Genomic DNA, 21,467 nt, shown 5'->3' on the forward strand with positions numbered 1-21,467 from the left:
CAGTGAAGGGGAAAGAGGGAACTGAGACCCATGTAGAGTGAATCTTGGATCTTCTACAAAAGCCTCAATTTGAAATATCTTGTCCCACCGTCAGAGAACATTAGTGTATCATGCCCTAAGCTCTCGTTTGGCAGATGTAATCTCCCCATGTGTGACAGTCAAGACAGAGTTAGGATCAGAATACAATTTCGATTTTCCCCTTATGAAGCAAGAACTAGGAAGTCCAAGCCTTATTAGTTGATTTAAGTAGATAGAGGAATTTCTGAGACTGATTTGCCTATTGGCAAATATCACCACACATTAAAGAAGAAAGCATGGGACAGAGGGAAGACCATGGACTTGCATTAACTCCAAGACTGGCCACTTGTTCTGTGACCTTGAGATAATTACTCAATCTCTGAGCCCCAGTTTCCTTAACTGTAAAATGTGGATACTAAATGAGTAGCTCACAAAGTTATATTGAGAAAGAAATAATACACATAAATTGCCTTGAACAGCATTTAGTAGTACTCAAGAAATATTCAATAATTGCTACATTTTTTGCATGGACAATATGCTTTAAAACTTCTCAACTAAATCAAAAACCAACTGAACTATGACTGTTCAAGTGGTTTTCACCAACCTGAGTTTGTATGGGCCATAGTATCCCAAGTTCAAGAAATTATCAACCTAAGGTATTTACTTACCCCTACCCTAGAAAAGGCACAGTAAACACAATTATCAAAGACACAAAGCACACTCCCACCTACCTTGGTTGGTTCTCGGCCGTGAGGTTCTCTCCCCTCTGATAGGCACTGTCAGCCACCTGGGTTGTAGACCGCTTCACAATTTGCTTCAGCTCCTGCTCTAAGCGTTCTGTGATTGCCTTCACTGTCTCTGGGATCTTCTTCAGTTTGGCCAGCCCCTTGATGAGGATGCCCATAAAAAGAGTGCTATTCTCCTCGGGATCCAAATCCAAATCCTCCCTGATGTCCTGGAGGTTTATCTCCTTCACTGGTTAAAAAAAAAAAAAGAAAGAAAATTAAAAATAGCCAGAGATTCCATTACCAAATTCAAACACAGAATGGGTCTAAAAACTGAGATCACGCTCTTAAAGGAATCAGAAAAGTTTTTCAATTAAATGTGTGATTAAATGGTATTTACCTAGTAGCTATCTAAAAATCACACACACACACACAGTTACATTCCTCAAATCATACCCATCAGTTAGTAAGAGGTAGAAGCAATTAAAAGCAAGTAAGCAAATCTCCAGAGTTTTCCATAGACAACCACTTCCACAATGAGTCAGCTGGTTCATGATATTTATTAAGCATTTTCTGTTTATAAAATGCCATACCTGGTGCTGCGAGAGAATTTTAAAGAGCCAGACCACAGTCTCAAATTCCTGTTTATTAGTTAGCAGAGATACATAGCTTGAAAAGACAATAAATACATGTGGAAAAGAAAAGGTAAATAAGTTAAAATTATAAAAAATGATAAAAGAGCAAAGAAAAAGAAAGGAAAAATAATATGTACAAGTGAGACAAGACTGTGAGGAAAAGACTAATGCAGAGTATTTCATAAACATAGAAGAACCTTCTATTTTTCTTTAAACATATGTCTAACACAACATCATTATCTACTGAAGTCAGGTCTTGCTAATCCATGGAAGTTTTCTGAGTAGTATTATATGTCAAAAGTCTCTGCAGATCTTTCAACTACCATCTGGTTTGGGAATGAAAGACACAGCCTTTAACAGTAGTTCTTAACCCCTGTAGGGAGTTGGGGAGATGTTAAAGTAAAGTAACTCTAAAAGTAACTCTTTCCTTCTACAAATGGCTGGATTACGGCAGACAAAAGCAAAGACTGAGTACAAGCCTAACGACAGACCCTCATAAAGTTTGCCCACCCTTCCCTCTCCTCCACACCTCAAAATAACTGAAAGGTTTTAAAACGTGGTATCCTAAAAGAATGCATCCATTTTTCTTTTGTAGATTCAAGCTCAACTATACTACCAACCCACTTGGAGTTGTTCGGCACCACTAGCATGTTTTGAAATTTATTTATTTAGGGAAGAATGAAAATATCCCTGCACATGGAGTAAATCTTCATAACCAGCGTGTGAAGTCTCTAAAAACCACTACTTCAGATGACATGTTCTCCTCAATGTCTTTTTTGCTCTCAACTCATAAAATGCACTTACATATGAGTATTTAATGTTCATTTAGTGACATGACATGTATGAATGATCTAATTACTTACACAAGTTTGTTGTTAAGTGATTAAGTCCTCTACATATTTATTCATAATACTGCTGTCTTTCTTAGACTCACTAGACCCCTGAAGCCTCCCAACAAGAGAGAGAAGCACAGAGAATAACTAAATCCATATGGTTTTCTTCACAATGAAGAGGGCATTTAAGGATTTGATATTTAGTTTTATAAATTTTAATACTAGCAAACTGGGAGTAAAATCAAGTCTTAAGCCTATAACTGACTTGACAATTCTAAAGGAAAATCAAAAAAAGTCATCGATATTTCCAAATGTGACATTCCAAGGACAGACATTTTAGTCACTGGTTTTGCTTTCCACATGAAGAACTAGACACCTCCAGCCACGGAATTACTCCATCCTGCAAAACCAACCCCAACAGGGGAAAAGAAAAGTACTTAGCAGCCAGGGAGACATCGAAATTCAGCATGTCAGGCAGGGAAAATGAAGCAAAACTATAAGCAGAGCTTCAGGAAGGAAAGTAATAGAAATTCAGCTGAGACAAAATGATCTTCACAAAAGAGCACATATGAGTCACAGACAGGACACATGCAAAGGGCCACCTGCTGCAAGAATGATGGGTGATGAGATAAATATAGCTGAATTCATTAAGCCCCTAGATTATGTGGCATATGGCTACTTACATGCATTCTAATATGATAGATAGCCTATTAAAAAATAGCAAATAAGCAAAGTATGAATAATAAAATGCCACAGCCCCAAATGGCACATTTGTTTACCACCTTAACTTTCTGTTTGTCTCCTGAAATCTCCTAGAGCATAAACATTGAGCAGAGCCAATATTAATTAATTTACATTATCTATTTCACTTACATCAGCTGAAAATTAAAAGGCAATTTAAAAGAATAATATAATCAACCATGAAGACCAGTCTAGTAATCACAAAATCTCTGTAAGGTCAGATAGAATTATTGGCACTTACAGTAGAAAGCCTCGTACAAAAATAATTTAGCTGAAATTCTGTTAAGGCCTCACACTACCATTAAAACAAAATATACCTATTTCCAAACTAACAGACCTCAAATCATTCTCTCTATTGCTATAGTATCTACTCAATGTGCAGGTTTTAGAATACTTAAAAATTAGAAATACTTTACCCCCTTTCCCAATTCTCCTAGATGTGTTTTTTTTTTTATCTGAGGACCTTATCAAGTGAGGATTTCTGGAATCTGGTTTTGAAGATTTTCACTGATAGGACAGTGCTATTAAAAGACTTTCATGTTCTTATCTTGGCAATTATAAATAATGTTGCTGTTAACAGTGGGTTTTTATATTTTTTTGAATGAATTCTTATTCAGTAGTTGGCTTTATTCCTTTGATAACTATGTAAGTTCAAAAAGCTAAAGCTCTAAATGTTCTTAGAAACAATGAACAGTACATATAAGTAAATTTTTAAAAATACGTGCAGTATATTGTGTCTATGTATTTACATGCAATATATTATATACATGCAGTCAAATTGTAACAATTCTACCTAATACAAGTCAAAGTTAAAAAAAAGACTTTCATATTCTTTAACAAATTATTTCTACTAAAATCCTACTGGCCCCAGTTGTTTCTTATTTACACACACACACACGCCTAGAAAGATGGATAAACAGACACGAGACAGACAGATACAGATATATAGGTATATATGCCTAAGTGGCTGGAAATCGTGTCCTTGTGGAATCATGGAAGGAGATTTTAACTAGGACACTCTGGCCGTCATGAAAGGATTAACCAGATGGTATCTCAGGTCTTTTCAAGCTCCCTAATTCCATGATTCTATTAACTACAGTTCAACTTAAGATATCTCTGGCTACAAGGCCTATCGCTAATTATATATACCTATATTATAGGAGCCCACTTAAAAAATAACAAATAAGCTGAGGTGACTAATCCACTTATGCAGCTAAATAGCTTTTAAAAGTCAACTACTTTTTTGTTTCCTAGTGAGTACAGAAAGCAAACTAGAGCAGTCCACGGCTGCTCTCAACCTCAGGATGTTTGGTAAGACCAGATCAGTAACACACATCACACCCTACACACATCATCATGCTGCAGAAGATAAGGGTCCTGGTAACACACTTTTACTTCTTATTGAATGTGTTATATTATTTCATTTATCATTTATATTTATACATGTTAACTAAGGTGTAAGAGATATTAGTATTTACTACAGAAACTCCTGGAGCTGTCTCTCCTGACACTATGCATGGTACCTAAGTTATGTGAAGTTCATAAATATGATTTCAACCTACAGAACTTAACTCACATGTTGTATTCAAGAACATTAGCCCTATTATAAGAGGAGAAATGTCTGCTACTATTGAACACATTCAATATAAAAAGCAGCCTTCAAAAAACGACTAAGCCTAATTAGACCACAAAGTATCAAGAGAATTTACACAACCACAATGCTGCCGCCCCTGCAGATGGGAGCCTGGTCTCAGAACACTGATAATATTCTCAACTAGAAAATAACAAGAAAGTTACCACTTAGCAATAATTCTTGGGCTTCTGATCAAAATGGCACTCTAAATTCATACTTGAGATTTCCAATCTGCTCAAAACACACTTATACATAAGATATAAATTAAGATATTAAAAAGAAATAGTTGGCTCAAAATTGAGAGTAACATCTCGGTAGTCAAGAAATACAAACAACTCAGGTCAGAGTGTGAGTCCTATGAGCTGTGGAGGGAGAAACAGGCAAATGCAGGTAGGATTTGGCCCATGGAGGGTTACCGAGACTTAATATGCTCTACTGGCCAGGTGAGCTGACCATTAAGGGCGGCAAGCACAGGACCAAACCAAGCCCTAGGGCTACCCTGGTAGGCTACTAGCCTTATCAAAGCCTTATCCTCCATTCACATCCCAGTGGAGGTACCTGGTCAACTACTGATCTTAAATACCGCTCGGTTCACCAATGAAAAATTACTTCCAACATCTTTTATTCTAATTAACGCGCCCACTGGTGCAGATTGAGAAAGCAGTATCTGACTTACTGGTTGCCTCTGGAGTATAGAATCTTGATCAGGGTCTTTCAAATGTTAACTAACTACCCCTACATTGTGCGTTCCTGATTAAGGTATTTCAAAAATGTTAACTAAGCACCCCTAAGGTGCAGATTAAATTACTTTAAAGAAAGCTACAGACAATATAACACCCCATTCCTGAAAGGAGGCTGCCAAAAGCTATTGCCAACTGCTATTTGGGGAGATCATTTACATGGAGCTAAGAGATTTTACAGCCTCAGCACGGGGATAGTTTCAACTAGAGGTGGAGATGAACCCCCCCCACTGAAGTGATTTTTGAAAACACAATGAATATGCACTGGCCCCTCCATAGCGAAAGTGGGCTAAGGGGGAAATGATGGTGTGTTTGTTTGGGGAGAAGGTAGAGTGGAATCCTCTATTAGGATAAAAACAAAACTAACATCTGTGTTGAATCAACTTTCTTTGGGACAACAATTGATGTGCATTATCTCACCTAGAGGAAGGAAGATGTACCTTTGTAGGTCAAGGAATAGCAACCAATGGAGAGGAGGCTACTAAAAATATAACAAAGATCCAAGCAGATAAGAGCATAAACTATGGGGAAGGGACTTAAAGGCAGACACAATTTGAAAGAGCAGTGTTTGAAACACATAGCCTCTGAAGGAGAAAAAAAAGAGAAAAAGGAAGAGAAAAATGCATTTTTGCTACTGGATGGTGAAGAGAGAAAGAAGCAAAAAGAGAAAATTCAGGACCGTACAAGACAAGAGATCCAAAATCAGAGAACAAACAAGTTTCCCCCACCACCAAAACAAATAAAAAGTCCACTGAAGTGTCTGGAGTTTGCTATAATGACAGAAGAGGGAGCCAATGAGCTAGGAATCCTAAAAAACACCTCGGTATCATAAAAATAAACAAAAAGAATGAACAGATTCATATGAGAGTATTACAAAAAAACCCAATGCACATCGATGGAGGAAAGTTCCCTCCAATAAAACAACCATGAAGCACAAGAAAACCAGAAGACAACACTCCAGGTGGAATTCATATACTCTAACAAGAATTTGGGGATATAGAAAGTCACCTTGAATCAGAAACTCAAAAACTAGAAACAGACATGGACAATCAAAAGCAAAGTGTGAAAAGAGATGGAAGAAAAAGAAAATTTTCTCAGATATGAAGATAAATTACAAAATACCCAAGGGAAAAGAGACTCAAATGAGTGTAGTATAAAGGATATTGAGAAAATACAGAAAACCAAAACAGAATAAAAGGCAGATTTTAAAAATAAATGAAAAGATAAAAGAGAAAGTAGTGGAAATGGAAGACAGGCAAAGAAAAAAATAAGTGATAAAGAAGAAAAGCAAACAATAGAACACTTAAAATTGTAAACCAAGAAAACTTAACAAAAAAAATTTTTTTAATTGTGAATGCACATAATAAAACAACAGCTGACTGATTATCTTGGAAAATGAACTCCCAAAAATCAACTCCAAGACACAGCCTACTAAAACTACCAAACTCCCAAGATTAAAAAATCCTCAAGGCCTACAGCATTAAGTAACTTACAAAGGAAAAAAAAAATTAGGCATCAGAATTTTCATAAAGCAGGGAGGTGAGTATAGCTCAGTGGTAGAGCATGTGTTTAGCATGCATGAGGTCCTGGGTTCAATTCCCAGTGCCTCCAAAAAAAAAACCAAAAAATTTAAAAAAAAATGTTCATTCAGCACACAAAGGAAGACAACAATGAAATCACATTTTTTTTAAAAATTCAATAATTGAAAGTGTAAACCAAGGACTCTATATCCCCTCAAGTTGTAAGTATCAAGGCCATAGGAAAGTGGGGGGGGGGGGTAGTTTTCAAATGAAGGAACCCTGCACCCATGAGCCCTTCTTGAGGGATTTTTTTAGATGATGAACTTCATCCAACTGAAAGACAACTAGGAAATTTCAGCAAAAAGCCTGTGGGCAATAGATGAGATATAAAAGATACCAATAAAAACAGAAATCTGAAAGTAAAGGTTTAAGAAAAAAGGGGGCTAGGAGCATTCTTTAAAGGCATACATTAAAAGACAACTACTAAGGGAAAAACTTCCTAAACAACCAAAAAATTCTGCTTAAGTTCAAGAGCAAAGAACACGTATCTCAGAGAGAAAGACATAGCATACATAACATAATACACATATTTATAAAATACTATGATAGTAGTTGAGAAAAAGTGTTATCAGTCATATCAATACATATCAATGGATTCAACTCATCTATTAAAAAAAGGGTTTTCAATTTGGCTTACAAAACCAAAACAAGGCCTAACTATATACGCTATACATGTACCGAAGCCAATTTAGTGGGGCTAAAAATATAAGATCAACAAACGCATGCCAGTCAAAAAACATTACCCATGACAATTAAGGACACTTTTAATGCCAAAAGGCACAATTCATGATGAAACTACAACACTTATGACTATATATTCATACACCAAATAAAATAGCAACCACCATTGGTAAATAACAACTTCAGGTGATACAAAGAGACATAGAAGAAAAACACACTAAAAATAAGAATGGAGATAGAAAACCTAAACAACGTAATTAAACAACATAATTAAGGTGGCTCTCATGAATACGTATCAAACCCTCCATATGATAACAGAAAATGCATCATCATCTCAAGCACCCCTGGTACATTCAAAAAAATTGATCATATATTAAGTCACAAAGAAATGTCAGTGAGTTCTATAAAGAAAAATTATTATAAGCAACACACTGAATTCAATGCAATAAAGCTAGAAAATATTCAAAAAAACAGAACAAAGACAAAAGACCCTTTCATTTTTAAATTTAAAATTCTTCTACAAAAAATGCTTGGATGAAAGGGGAAATAAAAACTGAAATAAGACAACTTTTTAATGATAATGTGCCTATGGGATACATTTAAAGCAGTGATGAGAGAAAACTTCGTATCATTAAACACTTTGATCAGTAAAACTGAAAGAATTAAAGTACATGATTTTAATTACTAACTTAGAAAAAAAAAAAAGGACAAAGAAGGAAAAAATAAAGATAAAGCAAAAAATGAGGTAGAGAACAGAAAAACAGACCTAGTCAATAAACCAAAATCCTGGTTACTACTTGGGGGGTGGCAGGGAGGAGAACTAACACAATATACAAACCATTAGCTACTCTGATCAAGAAGAAATGGCAGACAACACCAAAAAAAAAAAGACAAAAAGGAAACAAAAGAAATTTTCAAAAGCGTAAGAAAATACTTAGTAGATCTCTACATGAATAAAATGAACAAATAAATAGAATTAATAATTTCCTAGGGAAATACCGATTACTAAAATTGATCCCACTAGAGACAGAATGCTTAAGAGAGTAATTTACATTGATGAAACAGAAAACTATTGAAAAAATAAAAAGTCAAATAATAAAAAAGTACCAGATCCAAAAGGTTTCACAGGGAAATTCCTAAAATCTTCAAAACTCAGACAGCCCCAATGCTCCATAAATTGTTATAGAGCATTGAAAATGAAGGAAAATATCCTAATTCCCTTTATGAAGCATATTATTACAATGAAACCAAAATCTAGTAAGGTTTAGACTATGGGCCAATATTATTCATAAAAACCTATGCAAAAATACTAAACAAAATATTAGCAAACAGAATTCAACACTACACTGAGAAAATAATACAACACAATTAAGAGGGATTTATTCAAGGAATGAAAAATTGGTTCAGTATTAATAAACCCACTAATGTATCATATTAGCAGATTAAAAATAAAATTTAAAAATGGATAAAAGACATACAGTCGGCCCTCCAGATCCATGGGTTCCACATCCACAGATTCAACCAACAGTGGACAGAAAATATTTGGGGGAAAAAAATTCCAGGGAGTTCCAAAAAGCAAAACTTCAACTTGATTCATTCTGACAACTGATTATATAGCATTTACACTGTATTTACAACTATTTACATAGCTTTTACATTGTATAACGTATTGTAAATAGTCCAGAGATGATTTAAAGTATATGAGAGAGTGTGCACAGGTTCTATGCAAATTCAGCACCATTTTAACATTAGGAATTTGAGCATCCATGGAGTTTGGTATTCCCAGGGGTCCTGGAACCAATCCCTTGCAGATTCCAAGGGATGAATGTAATGACAACTCACAAAAAAAGTATTAAAATGGATCTAAAATATAAAAAAAGTTGTTCAACTCTTAGAGAAGTGCAAATTAAAGCAATACTGTGATACCATTTTCCACCTATCACCGGTAAAATTTTTAAGTATGAAAATATATTCTGTTGATAAGGCTGTGGGGAAAACAAGTACTATCATTCCATGGTGGTGGGGGATGCAAACTGGTACAACTCTTCTGAAGAACTGTTAATACTTCAAAAAAAAAAAAAAAACTATATGGGCTTCTCTTTTGACTTAGCTATCCCTTCTCTAGGTATTTACCCTAATGATGAATCTGCAACAATATGAAAATACAAATTCACTGCATCATTGCTTGCAATGGCAAAATATTGAAAACAACCTATATATCCACACATAAGAGAGTAACTGAATGATGGTAAATCAAGCCAGTGGAGTACTATGTCATTGTGAAAAAAAAAATCTGTATGAACTAATGTGGAGTGATTTCCAGGATAAAGTGAAAACAGCAAAGTTTAAGAGAGTAACTATAGTATCTTATCCTTCATGGAAGACAGACAGGTATAACAAAAGATACATGTTATCTGTGTTTGTGCAGAAATACTATGAAGATAAACCAGAAACTAATGAGACTGATTAACTATATGGGATGGGTAGAAACAGAACAGAGAGAATAGGAGACTAGTAATAGGATAAAAGAAATGGGAGGTAATGTGTCTGCGTATCTGTTTACATAAATCTGACACTCAGAACAGAATAATATTTCCAGTGTCCCCCCAAGTAAGTAAGAAGAAATCAACCAGGATCTGGGGGAACCCAAATGCAACACAAATAGTAAGAAACGAATCTAAATGTATTCAAATAAGTAGCATAAACACACTGAGTGAGTTAGAAAAGAACTAGCCTAAGCAACTTAATTTTGACTGTTTCGACCAAATACCAAAAACCTTACAGTATGCAAACAGAACTGCACACAAATACTGTACTCAAGTTAATCAATCTGGTTTTCACTGGGACATAAATTGTTTTTCATGGGTTAGCAATTCTGAGATTATATTATGTGTATGCTAGGATTGTGCAAATAAGAAAAGAAAGGTACAAATACACAAGCCTGAATTTGTGTTATTTCCTACCTCTGTCATCTAAGAGGGACTACAGTAATAACACATCAGTAGTAATGACTACAACTAGAACACAGATCTTGGTTACACTAAGTATTATTCACTTATAAAAGAACCAGGGCTTATTAGAGAAACGGTTAATTCCAAGGCTAGGACAGGGGAAGTACAGGTGAGCCTGAAATGTCTTGTGGCAACAGATGTAAGGAAGCATCCAACAATGATGGTGGCATATTGGAAGGACACAGGTACCAAGCTGAATGAGCTACCAATGGCCAAATCTGGGATAAACTGAGCAACAAAATAATGGTGGCAAGTGATTATAACTTGCAGAACAAGATAAATATCCATGAATTCTTACTGATATAATTAATGAATAAATAAATGTAGAAGAGGCAGAGCGTCATCACAGTAGAATTTCAATTAGTAAATGTAGACAGAATGATAGAAGAAAATTACAACTTGGCAAAGACCTAATAATTGCTGTAAGCAAGAATCATAGCTTGGAACATGTACTGCATTTCAAAGAAGAAAGAAAAACAGATGGTTAAAAAAATTTTAAACATCTCTATAGCACAGTAGGCAGCAAAAAAGGAAAAAAATACAATCTATAGCTTCCCACTCAGTATAAGAGGAAATAACTGGTCAAAAACTAAGAGTAAATATACTGAATGGTGACATTTTAGAGGCATTTCCATTAAAGGCGAGACCCACTGTTGCTTCTGCTATTCAACTTCGTGTAACTGCAGGTTTTCCTGCTATGGAAAAAGTAACAGAGAATAGGAAGGGGAAACAAATAAATTTTTAAGAAATAAAGACAAAACTGTCCTTAAGTAAGACATTATAACTGTTTACATACAAAATCCAGGAAGCAATACAAAAATATTTTTCAAATATACTATCCTGATTTTTAAAATAATTCAGCAAAATTGCTAGGAAAAAGATCAATAGGAAAAAAGTAAAAGTTTCAGAAGTACAAGCAAATAGAAAATGTGGCAAAAAAAATTCACAACAACAACAAAAAATATATATATAAAGTACTCAGGAATACACCTAACAAAAGATGAGCAAGACACTTACGGATCTAAAGAATTAAATGAAGACCACAAGATGGGAAGACTCAGTAAAAGACATAATTCTCTCAAATGACTGTAAGTTAAATGAAATTCCAAAGTCCCAACAGGGTTTTTTTTTTTTAATGGGATTTAACACCTTGATTCTAAAATGAACAAGTAAAGAGACAAGAATAGCTTAGATAATTTTGAAGATGAGGAAAATGGGAATACTTCCCTTATCAAAATAAACAATAAAGCTATCAATATCAAAATAGTGTGGCATCAGTGCAAAGACAGACAACAGTCCAGTGAAACAAAGACCATATGAAAACCCACATATGTAAAAATATGACATAAGTGGTGCAAAAAAATGAGTAGGACTCTGTACTGTCTTTGCAAGTTTCCTATAAATCAAAAACTATTTTTAAGTAAAAAGTCTATTTTTAAAAAAAAAATTTAAAGTCAGTGGGGGAAGGATGGACTCCTGTAAATGGTGGAATAATAGCTATGCATAAGAAAACAAAATTCTGTTCCTCATAAAATAAATAAATAAAAACCAACCCCAAATAGCTTAAGAGACCTATAAAATATTAAGACAGGTAAATGCTTTTTCACAAAATCATAATAGGAAAGGATTTCTTAAGACATAAGGAATACAAATTACAAAGAAAAATACTAATACATTTAACTACATTAGAATAAAATCTAAAACATCTGTATAATAAAAACAAAGAGAAACTAACTAGACGATACCTACAAGCAACTCATTTACAACAATTATTAGCATCCACTTAACTTTCTCACACATTAAGAAAAGGAACAGCATGATAAGACTGTGCAGACAATTCACAAAAGAGACCCAAGTGGTCCATACACATGGGAAGATGCTCAACACCACTAGAAACCAGAGAAATGCAAACCAATAACTTAAACTAAAAACACAAAACCTGTCGGATCTGCAGAAATCACTTTGCAAAAATTTAAGTCTAACAAAGCCAACTTCAAGGGCAAGAAGTAGAGAAACAAAAGCTGACGCACTGCTCGGCAGAACCTTCACTGGTATCATCACTTCAGAAAGCAACTGTAAGCAAAGTTTCCAAGGCCCAATATTCCTATCCGTATACACACACGCACCCTGCCCCACCTTTTGGGCATTCTGGCACACGTAGAAAACAACAGTACTTAGCACAACCAGGGTAAACGGAGGTGGCTGTATATGACTAGAAAGGACTTCCCTAGGGATTCTGACTGCCCCAAGACCCAACCCAACTCCAAAAGTCGAAGAATCTGAGATCCTAGATATTTCTATAAACCATTCCCAGTGGTTGGGAAACTCTGTCCTAAAGAAATATGTACAAGAATCCTCATTGCTGTAAGGCTCCTGAGAATGGAAAACTAGAAACAACTTACACCTGGTTTACCTGTAAGGGAATGGGTAACTTGGGACCCATTTATATAATAAAACACTGTATGTACAATCGTTAAAATTAATAGTTATAGCACATGAGAAAAGCCAAAAAGCACAACATTGGTATAAACTGGCTACACTTAAATTAAAAACGACAACAACAACAACAACAAACCACAATGTTGGCTGAAAACCTCCAGTAGTAGAATGCTACATATTATATTATGTAATTATAAGTTAATTAAACAAATTATATAGTTCAAATTAAGTAAATAAGTAAATTATATAATGTACTTAAGCCTTAAAATATTCAACAGACAATATGGTTTGTATATACAAATATATAAACAAATATAACATATATATGATCTATAAACATACATATACAAATACATAAACTACATGTATTGTTTCTATATTTACCCATGTACAACATACGTACATATACATTCATACACATAGCAAAAGTATGAAAGCATACAGGAAAAAGATACAGAACAATTTCAAAAGAGCAGTCAACCTCTGGGATAGAAGGGAGAGGAAAGAATTCATGCATTCATGGGAACTGCAATTCTTCCTGTAATGTTTGATTTTTTTTTAAAAAAAGAACTGAAGCATATATGGAAAAATAGTAAAATTTATTAATCTAGTGGGAAGTGTATGAGTGATGGTTATATTGATCTCTGATGCATAAATAATGTAATACTCATATTTTATAATGCATATTGATTATAAATATACTTTAATAATTAAATATAGAATACAGGCATACTTTGTTTTACTGTGCTTCATTTATTGCACTTCATAGATACTGCATTTTTTTTTTTTAAACAAATTGAAGGTTTGTGGCAACCCTGCATCAACCAAGTCCATCAGCACCATTTTTCCAACAACTCATGTTCACTCTGTCACATTTTGGTAATTCACACACTATTTCTAAAGTTTTTCATTATTATTATTACTGTGTTTGTAACAGTGATCTATGATCAGTGATCTATGATGTAACTACTGTAACTGTTTTGGTGTGCCCCAACCACACCCAGACAGGACGGAAGACTTGGTAAATGTGTGTGTGCTGACTGCTCCATTGACCCACTGTTCCCTTCTCTCCTTGGGCTTCCCTCTTCTCTGAGACACAACAATACCGAAATTAGGCCGATTAATAATCCTACAATGGCTTCTAAGTGTTCAAGTGAAAGAAGAGTCAATCAATACAGCAAACTTCATTGCTGTCTTCTTTTAAGAAATTGCCACAGCCAGGAGAAACTGCCCAATCTTCAGCAACCACCACCCTCATCCGTCAGCAGCCACCAACAGTGAGACGAGACTCTCCATCAGTACAAAGATTAACACTCACTGAAGGCTCAGGTGATGGTTAGCATTTTTTAACGATGAAGTGGTTTTTTTAATTACAGTATGTAACATTGTTTTTATTAGAGATAAGGCTGTTGCACACTTAACAGACTACAGTATAATACAAGCCTAGCCTTTATATGCACTGGGAAACCCCAAAATTCCTGTGACTTGCTTTATTGTGTCATTAGCTTTACTGTGGTGGTCTGAAACCAAACCCACAATATCTCCTAGGTATGCCTGTATTTGTATTTGTATTTTTTTCCTGTATGTTTCCATACTTTTACTATGTGTATGTATGCACAGGTGCACATATGTTGTACATTTGTATAAAAACAATACATAGCTTATCTATGTATGCTATAAAGAGTTTATATATCCATTTATATACACAAACTATATTATTTTTTAACACTTTTAATAAAATAAACTCTGACCTTGCTTCATACTTAGAAACATTTGAAATATTCATTCTATTTTGCCTCCCTTGTGTATATTCCTCAACTCTACTTTTGATCAATTATAGAAATCAACAAAGGTTATTTAATAAGAGCAAATGCAAGGGTACTTTAGGAACAGTTGATTTAAAATATCAAGGGAGGTTCTGACCTGAGGGCAGAAGTAGCTCAAAAGCTGTCAATATTTTGGAGAATCAGATCTTCACTATTCTAGACATGTGAGCTCCAAGAATAGACACTTCATCTCTTTTTATGTTAGGATTCACAGATTTCACTCCATACAGAGAAAACTTTTAAAATATCAGACCCAAAATTCTTAAGGTAAATATCGACTCTCAGAGTAAGATTTTATAAAATAAAACACACTTCAAGAAAACAGCAGGAAAAGAAAAAAAATCATTTAATTTGTGCTCTCTTTAAGTTTTATTGCTTAACCTATGCTGGTACCAAAAAGAAAAGGAGTAAGAAGTCCAGTTTCATTATAGTTATATTCACAGCAATCCCAGCAGGAACGTGAATAAAATGAATAAAGAAGCCACAAATGAAATGCCTGTGTACCCTGGGAGTAATTGCTCAGTCAAAATGTTCCAAAGGCAATTTGCCAAATGAAAAGACATACTGGGAATCCAAAAGCTTAAACCAACATTTCACTACAATTATTGGCTTTTCTCCATACTTCTCCCATCTTTTTACCTAAGTTATAGTTAAATTACTACATCTAAATTAGACATTAGTTTCCCTGCACATTACAAAATACTGTGACTTGAGAGAATAGAAAGAAGGCTTGCAAAATACATCTTTTACATATTCAGAGTGAGAACAACATGAGGCCAGCCTCCAACAATTACCATCTTGGCTGAAACTGGACCAATCACTCAACTTCCCTGGATTCAGTTTCCACATTTGTAAAATGAGTTTGAAGAATAACACTTGATTAACTAGAGTGTATATGCAGTTTTGTATATATTTACTAGCATAGGTGTCCTCTTATGCAAACTGTCTGTTCCTATTTTTGCCTGTTTTTCTACCTGCTGGTTTTATTGATTTATAGGGATTCTTTATATATTCTGGACACTTAACCTCTGTCAGATAAATGTCAGTCTTTCCATGTATATGGACTCTTCTGTGAATTGCCCATTACTTATTTGCTCAGTTTTTTATTATGCCTTTGCTTTTCTTCATTATTATGTAGGAATCTTAAGTAGATGTTAATCATTTTTCTCTTAATGGGTTGCTTGCTTCTGTGCCTTGATGTTGCATTTTGCAATTAAATGTTTTATTTTTAATTAGATGATTCATACACATAGTTCTATACAGCTTGTATAACTTAAATGTCTGATAATACACTTAAATATGACAGGTATCAGTTGAATGATGTAACGTATCTTGCAAACTGTAACATGTAAACTATGAAAAAAACCTCTCACAGAAAGGCCACTCATATCTCTACCTCTAAATAAGACATCTGAAAAATGACTCATTCGCAAGCCATCAAAATTCTCATTTAATTAATAATCATCTGAAAGTTCTCAGAAATCACCTCCAACTTTAATTTATGGCACCCCGATGAGAGATCTATTCTACCCAGGGATTCCCTATTGGAACTTCCTCTATAAAAATGTCAGTTCTAATGGATTACACCCTCAATCCTACTATTTCACAAGATGAGAGAGGAGCTTTAAGAGCCTATGTTAAATTCCCTGCTGAAAATGACTATTACTTTTCAGGCTGACTTGCAGAGTACTTCACAAATAGACTCTTAGGACTTACTGTTCATTATTAAGAATAAGACAAAATTTTTGTCCTTTGTTACAGTATATTTTATCAGCCTCACACTTTTAAATGTGCTTAGTAACATTTTACACAGTTCCCTATATAATTTACATCTTCCTCATTTATACAATCCCCATTAATGATGTGACCCAGATTAACATAGTCCTGAAGACTAGAACCGCAAAGACTTCACATATAATTTTAGGAAAGTCCAATTTTTATACATTGGCTCCTAAAAATAACTTAAGTCATAAACTAAGCGGTGCAGAGTGTGACAAGCAGAATAATAGCCCCTGAAAGGGATCCGTGTCCTAATCCCCAGAATCTGTGAATATATACTACCTTTCATGACAAAGGAGACTTTGCAGATGTGATTCAAGTTAAGGACCTTGAGACAGCGAGTACCCTGAATTATTCAGGTGGGTATCAACTTAGTCACATGGATCCTCAAGAGAGGAAGGAGGAAGCAGAAGAGTGGATCAGAGAGATGGGAGGTGAGAAAGATGTGACCCAAGAAAGATGTGACCCACCATCCCTGGTTTTGAAGATAAAGGAAGGGGGCCACGAGCCAAGGAAGCAATAGCCTCTAGGCATAGGTAAAGGCAAGGAAATGGATTCTCCCACAGAACCTCTGCTAGGAACACAACTCTGTCCACAATCTTCATAATAGCCCAATGAGATCCGTATCAAACTTCTAACCTGCAAAACTGTAAGATGACACATTTATGTTGTAATTTGTTGTAGCAGCAATAGAAAACTAATATCCAGAGCATACCTAGTTTATTTGTGGGAAAACAAACTGAGCACACTCTGAAACCCAGCTCTCGATCTGAAATCTTATCTCTCCTATTTGTCAGCTGTGTCAACTTAAACCAATTAACCACCCTCAACCTTGGTCTTCTCATCTGTAAGATGGGGCTATTAGTGCCTCGTTCATAAGACTGTTCAAGGACTAAACGAGTTAATTCATGTAAACCACTTATTTCTATTGTTTCACAGACAGAAGGCTTAATTAAACACATCTTAACTACTGCTACTACTGACTTTCATCAGTAATAATTTAACTACCTTCTCTTTGTCACCCACAGAAAAATCAAGAGATAACAGTCTTCCAGTCAAGGAAACGAGCTCTTCTAAAAGGAAAGCTTTGTACACATATCTACAAGCAGTCTCCATATAGGTCCCAAACACCACTGATGTACCACATGGTTCTTTAAGAGTCATGCCCAATAATGAAGAACAGACTGCTGAAGTCAGAGTGTCACTGTGAACTCCACTGAGTGACAAAGGCTAACTACAGGGCCTAACAGAAAAAGTGGGTGGTGCCAAATTAGTTTCTATTGAAATTTGCAGTAATTGGCATTTTTTCCAGCTTATTTAGTATCTATTCAGCACTTTTCACTTGCAAACGCCTGCCCTATTAAAGAAATTAAAATTTTTATTTCACTTGGCCACTGACTCAGCAAAATCTACTAAATTCATACAACCAGGCTAAACAATGATTCACATTATAAAAACAAAAAGACCTAACAATTGGTAATTTCCACAAAAGGCAGAGGTAAAATACAAACCAAAAGTATAAACGTATTTTCTATTTCATAACACCTCAAAGCAGTGTCAAAACTCAAAAGAACAGCAATACTACATCAGAAAGGAGGAGAAAACAAAAGCTTTTAATTCCAGGAAGATGCTACAAACCTCTGTAAAGGGTCATAAAAATAGGTGTTTGGGTTTAAAAAAAATTAGTAACTAAGACTAATAGAAAAATCTATTATAAAATAATTCCTATGCTTCTCCTAGAGTAAAAGTAATAAAGTTCAAGATTCCAAGTCTAAATAACCCTAAAATTTAATTAAATTGTATTTTATAAGGTAATTAAACATGCCCCAGTAACAATATATTGTTGGGCTCTCAAAAGAAACTCTTTCAGTTAGTTGACAAAATGTATTGACTGAATCCAAATTATTTTTCTACCTTTTCATCACTTCAAGCTCTATAGGGCTACAAAGCTAGTGAGAACAGTAAGAACTAATTTTTAATCTGAAAAGCCAATGATAATCAAGATTACTATTTCTTTAAAAGGCATTGAGGCCATTTGCAGCAACATGGATGGACCTTCAGATTATCATATTAAGTGAAGTCAGACAGAAAAACAAGTATCATACGGTATCAACTATATGTGGAATCCAATAAAATATACAAATCTTATTTACAAACTAGAAATAGACTCATGAACATAGAAAACAAACTGTGGTTACCAAAGAGGAAGGGGAGGGATAAACTAGGAGTTTGAGATTAACAGATACACACTACTGTATATAAAATAGATAAAAGGTCCTACTGTATAGCACAGGGAACTATATTCAGTTTCTTGTAATAAACTATAATGGAAAAGAATCTGAAAAAATATATAAATGTACATATATATACAACTGAATCACTTTGCTGTACACCTGAAACTAATGCTGTAAATCAACACTTCAGTAAAACTGAAAATTTAAAATAAATAAAGGGCATTGAGAACTTTGGCTGTCACACAAAGGCAGCTGTGGGACAGCCCACAAAAATAGCCAGTCACCTTCTCCCCAGGCCAAAGCTGCAAAAGCACAGCAGGTGTCTGCAGAGGCACAGAAGCTCTCTGAGCTCCACTGAGCAGAACCCTCTCTAATAGGGCAGGTCTGAGACACTCAAGAATTCCCCTAAATCTTTGCATCCATATGCACAGTACACCCCCAACTTTAAATATAGGCCAAAATGGTTCTCCTTTGTCTCATTCAACAGGGTATTAGGTAGCCCAAGAAGACACATGATTCGTTTGTGGATATGCTTCAAAGCACATTGTGTGCGTGTGTGCGCACAGGCACCACAGAAGTGAGGAGGCCACTGCAAGATATAAGGCATCAGGATATAGGACGGGGTCACACACTCAAAAGCTCTCACGGTCCAGGCAAGGAATATAGTATGTGCAGTAACTGGGTAAAAACTAATAGAAGCAACAGAAGTTACAGCAAAAAGAAAACAGAAAACAAAAGCAAAAAAAAAACATGCTCCATCAAAAAGCATTCAAATTCAACTTCAGAAAAACAAGTAGTGCTGGTCACATAAAACACAGCTGGATTCAGCAGACAGACCCGATTTAGCTGCCAGTTTTTCAAAAAAAAAACAAAAAACAAAAAACCTCATACTGCGACAGACCCAACCAATCATTTTCTGTATTATTCCCCGAGGGTGTTAATGGGCTCATCACAGGATCCAAGGCACTAACCTCAGGACCTCCCACTCCTGCCCTCACAGGCTTCCCCAGGTCTGTGCCAGGAAGTGCAGCATCCTAAAGAGAAGTTGAGTGCTTGAAGAATTAAATACTTACCACTTGAGCTTCCAGGAGTAGAAAACTGAGAGGTATCAAGGAATTTTCGAGGAGTAGGAAGGTTGGTAACGTCAATCAGGGGAACAGGAGAAGCATCTTTCACAAGGGAGCTAGAGGGGGAAAGGAGCAGTAGTTATTTACCACTTTCTCTGAAATCAACTACAGTCCCACTTCATGCCCATCCCTTTTCATTTTCTTTTTGTCATGAGCCCTCTTTATACTTTATACTCCCAAGTGTATTTCAAGGAAACAGGAATGTCACAGACAGAGGAATAATTATGTAATTTAAGGAGTCCAAGTATTTTTACTTTGTCTTTTTATTTCAACTTTGTGTTAAAAGAAAAAAATCAGTTTAAGTATCTTCTGATCATCTGGATGACCACCTTATAACAAGATCATGCCATCCAATTTCAGCGCTTCCTTTGTTTCTCTAGAAAATTAATCAGCAAAGAAAGATTAGGTAATACTTGATCATGATAACTGAAAGTTTCAATAGTTAAGCTAAGTTTAACTTGTGTTTCTCATGAAGTTTGTTGGGGGTTTTTTGTCATATTCTGGGAATTCACTTAGTTTCCTTTTAAAAAGGTTCATAAATTTCATCAAGTTGAGAATCACGCCAATAAAAGATGTTTTAAGGCATCTTAAATAGTTTAATTCAGTATTTGATTAACCATTTCACCTTTTCCAAAAAGACCTAGCAACTCTTAATAATTAACTCTAGAGTTTCCAAAAAAAACACATTAATTTTAAATGACACAAAGACTATAAAAAAAAAAGACAAATTTTCACATTAATTCCCATTTATAGGCATCTGTTAAGTGCAAGAATGCAGGTAATGCCAAGGCAAATAACACCTGTGCCCTGCCCTGAAGAAGCTGAATCATCCAATTACATCCCATCTACAACAGAACAGCCTCTGTAACTCACATTCCAAGGGCAGACAGGTCAGAGCCATAGTCCTCACCTCTATCCAGTCCCAATAAACATCACCAGTAACAATGGCTACCCATGGAAGTGAGTCTCCAAGTGGGCTGTAGAAGAAGGGCAGCAGGAACGAGACTACACCTTCAAGAAAGCTTCCTCCAAATGGGATACAAGTGTGTGCAAGTCTGAACATCTGCCCTCACCCCCACAGCAATATATCCCCATCTTCCTCCCACCACTCCTTTTGAAACGAAAGTGCCAGATATGCATGTATTTTTAAGCTAATAAAAAAACAAACATGTTCTTTCAGAAAACTTTGAAAAGCAAACTTGACATTAAAGGGCAAAATTATCCTTTAAGGTATTATTTTTACTGAGTGTTAATAACATTCTGAAGGCCAAGGACAGTGGTTCACATAACTATCTCCAGTCATTAACTTCTCCCTTTCCACTTCTTACAGGGAAGGGGGGAATCATTATTCAAGTCTCATCTGTTACCTGCTTGGCACTTCACTCAGTGCTGAGGATCCGAGTATGACTAAGATATGAGTAAAACCAAAACTTCGTGCATTTCCAAGTGTTGGAATCACTCACAG

At 35.3% G+C, this 21,467-nt stretch overlaps 1 protein-coding gene across 5 annotated transcripts in view; it reads right to left on the reverse strand.

The window, feature by feature from the left end:
- Window positions 1-21,467, reverse strand: part of EXOC4 (exocyst complex component 4) — a 702,098-nt gene that overhangs the window by 622,742 nt on the left and 57,889 nt on the right. For all 5 annotated transcript variants that reach the window (XR_836802.3, XM_064487345.1, XM_010975676.3 and 2 more), the window contains 2 exons: window positions 19,949-20,058; window positions 750-993 (listed from right to left, as the gene is read on the reverse strand). Coding sequence is in view for 4 of the 5 variants with exons in the window: in XM_064487345.1 (XP_064343415.1) it covers window positions 750-993; window positions 19,949-20,058 (354 nt within the window). In the remaining variant the exon portion in view is untranslated. The remainder of the gene's footprint in view (window positions 1-749; window positions 994-19,948; window positions 20,059-21,467) is intronic.

This window comes from Camelus dromedarius, chromosome 7 (genome assembly GCF_036321535.1).
Source record: "Camelus dromedarius isolate mCamDro1 chromosome 7, mCamDro1.pat, whole genome shotgun sequence".
Classification (NCBI taxonomy): Eukaryota; Metazoa; Chordata; class Mammalia; order Artiodactyla; family Camelidae; genus Camelus; species Camelus dromedarius.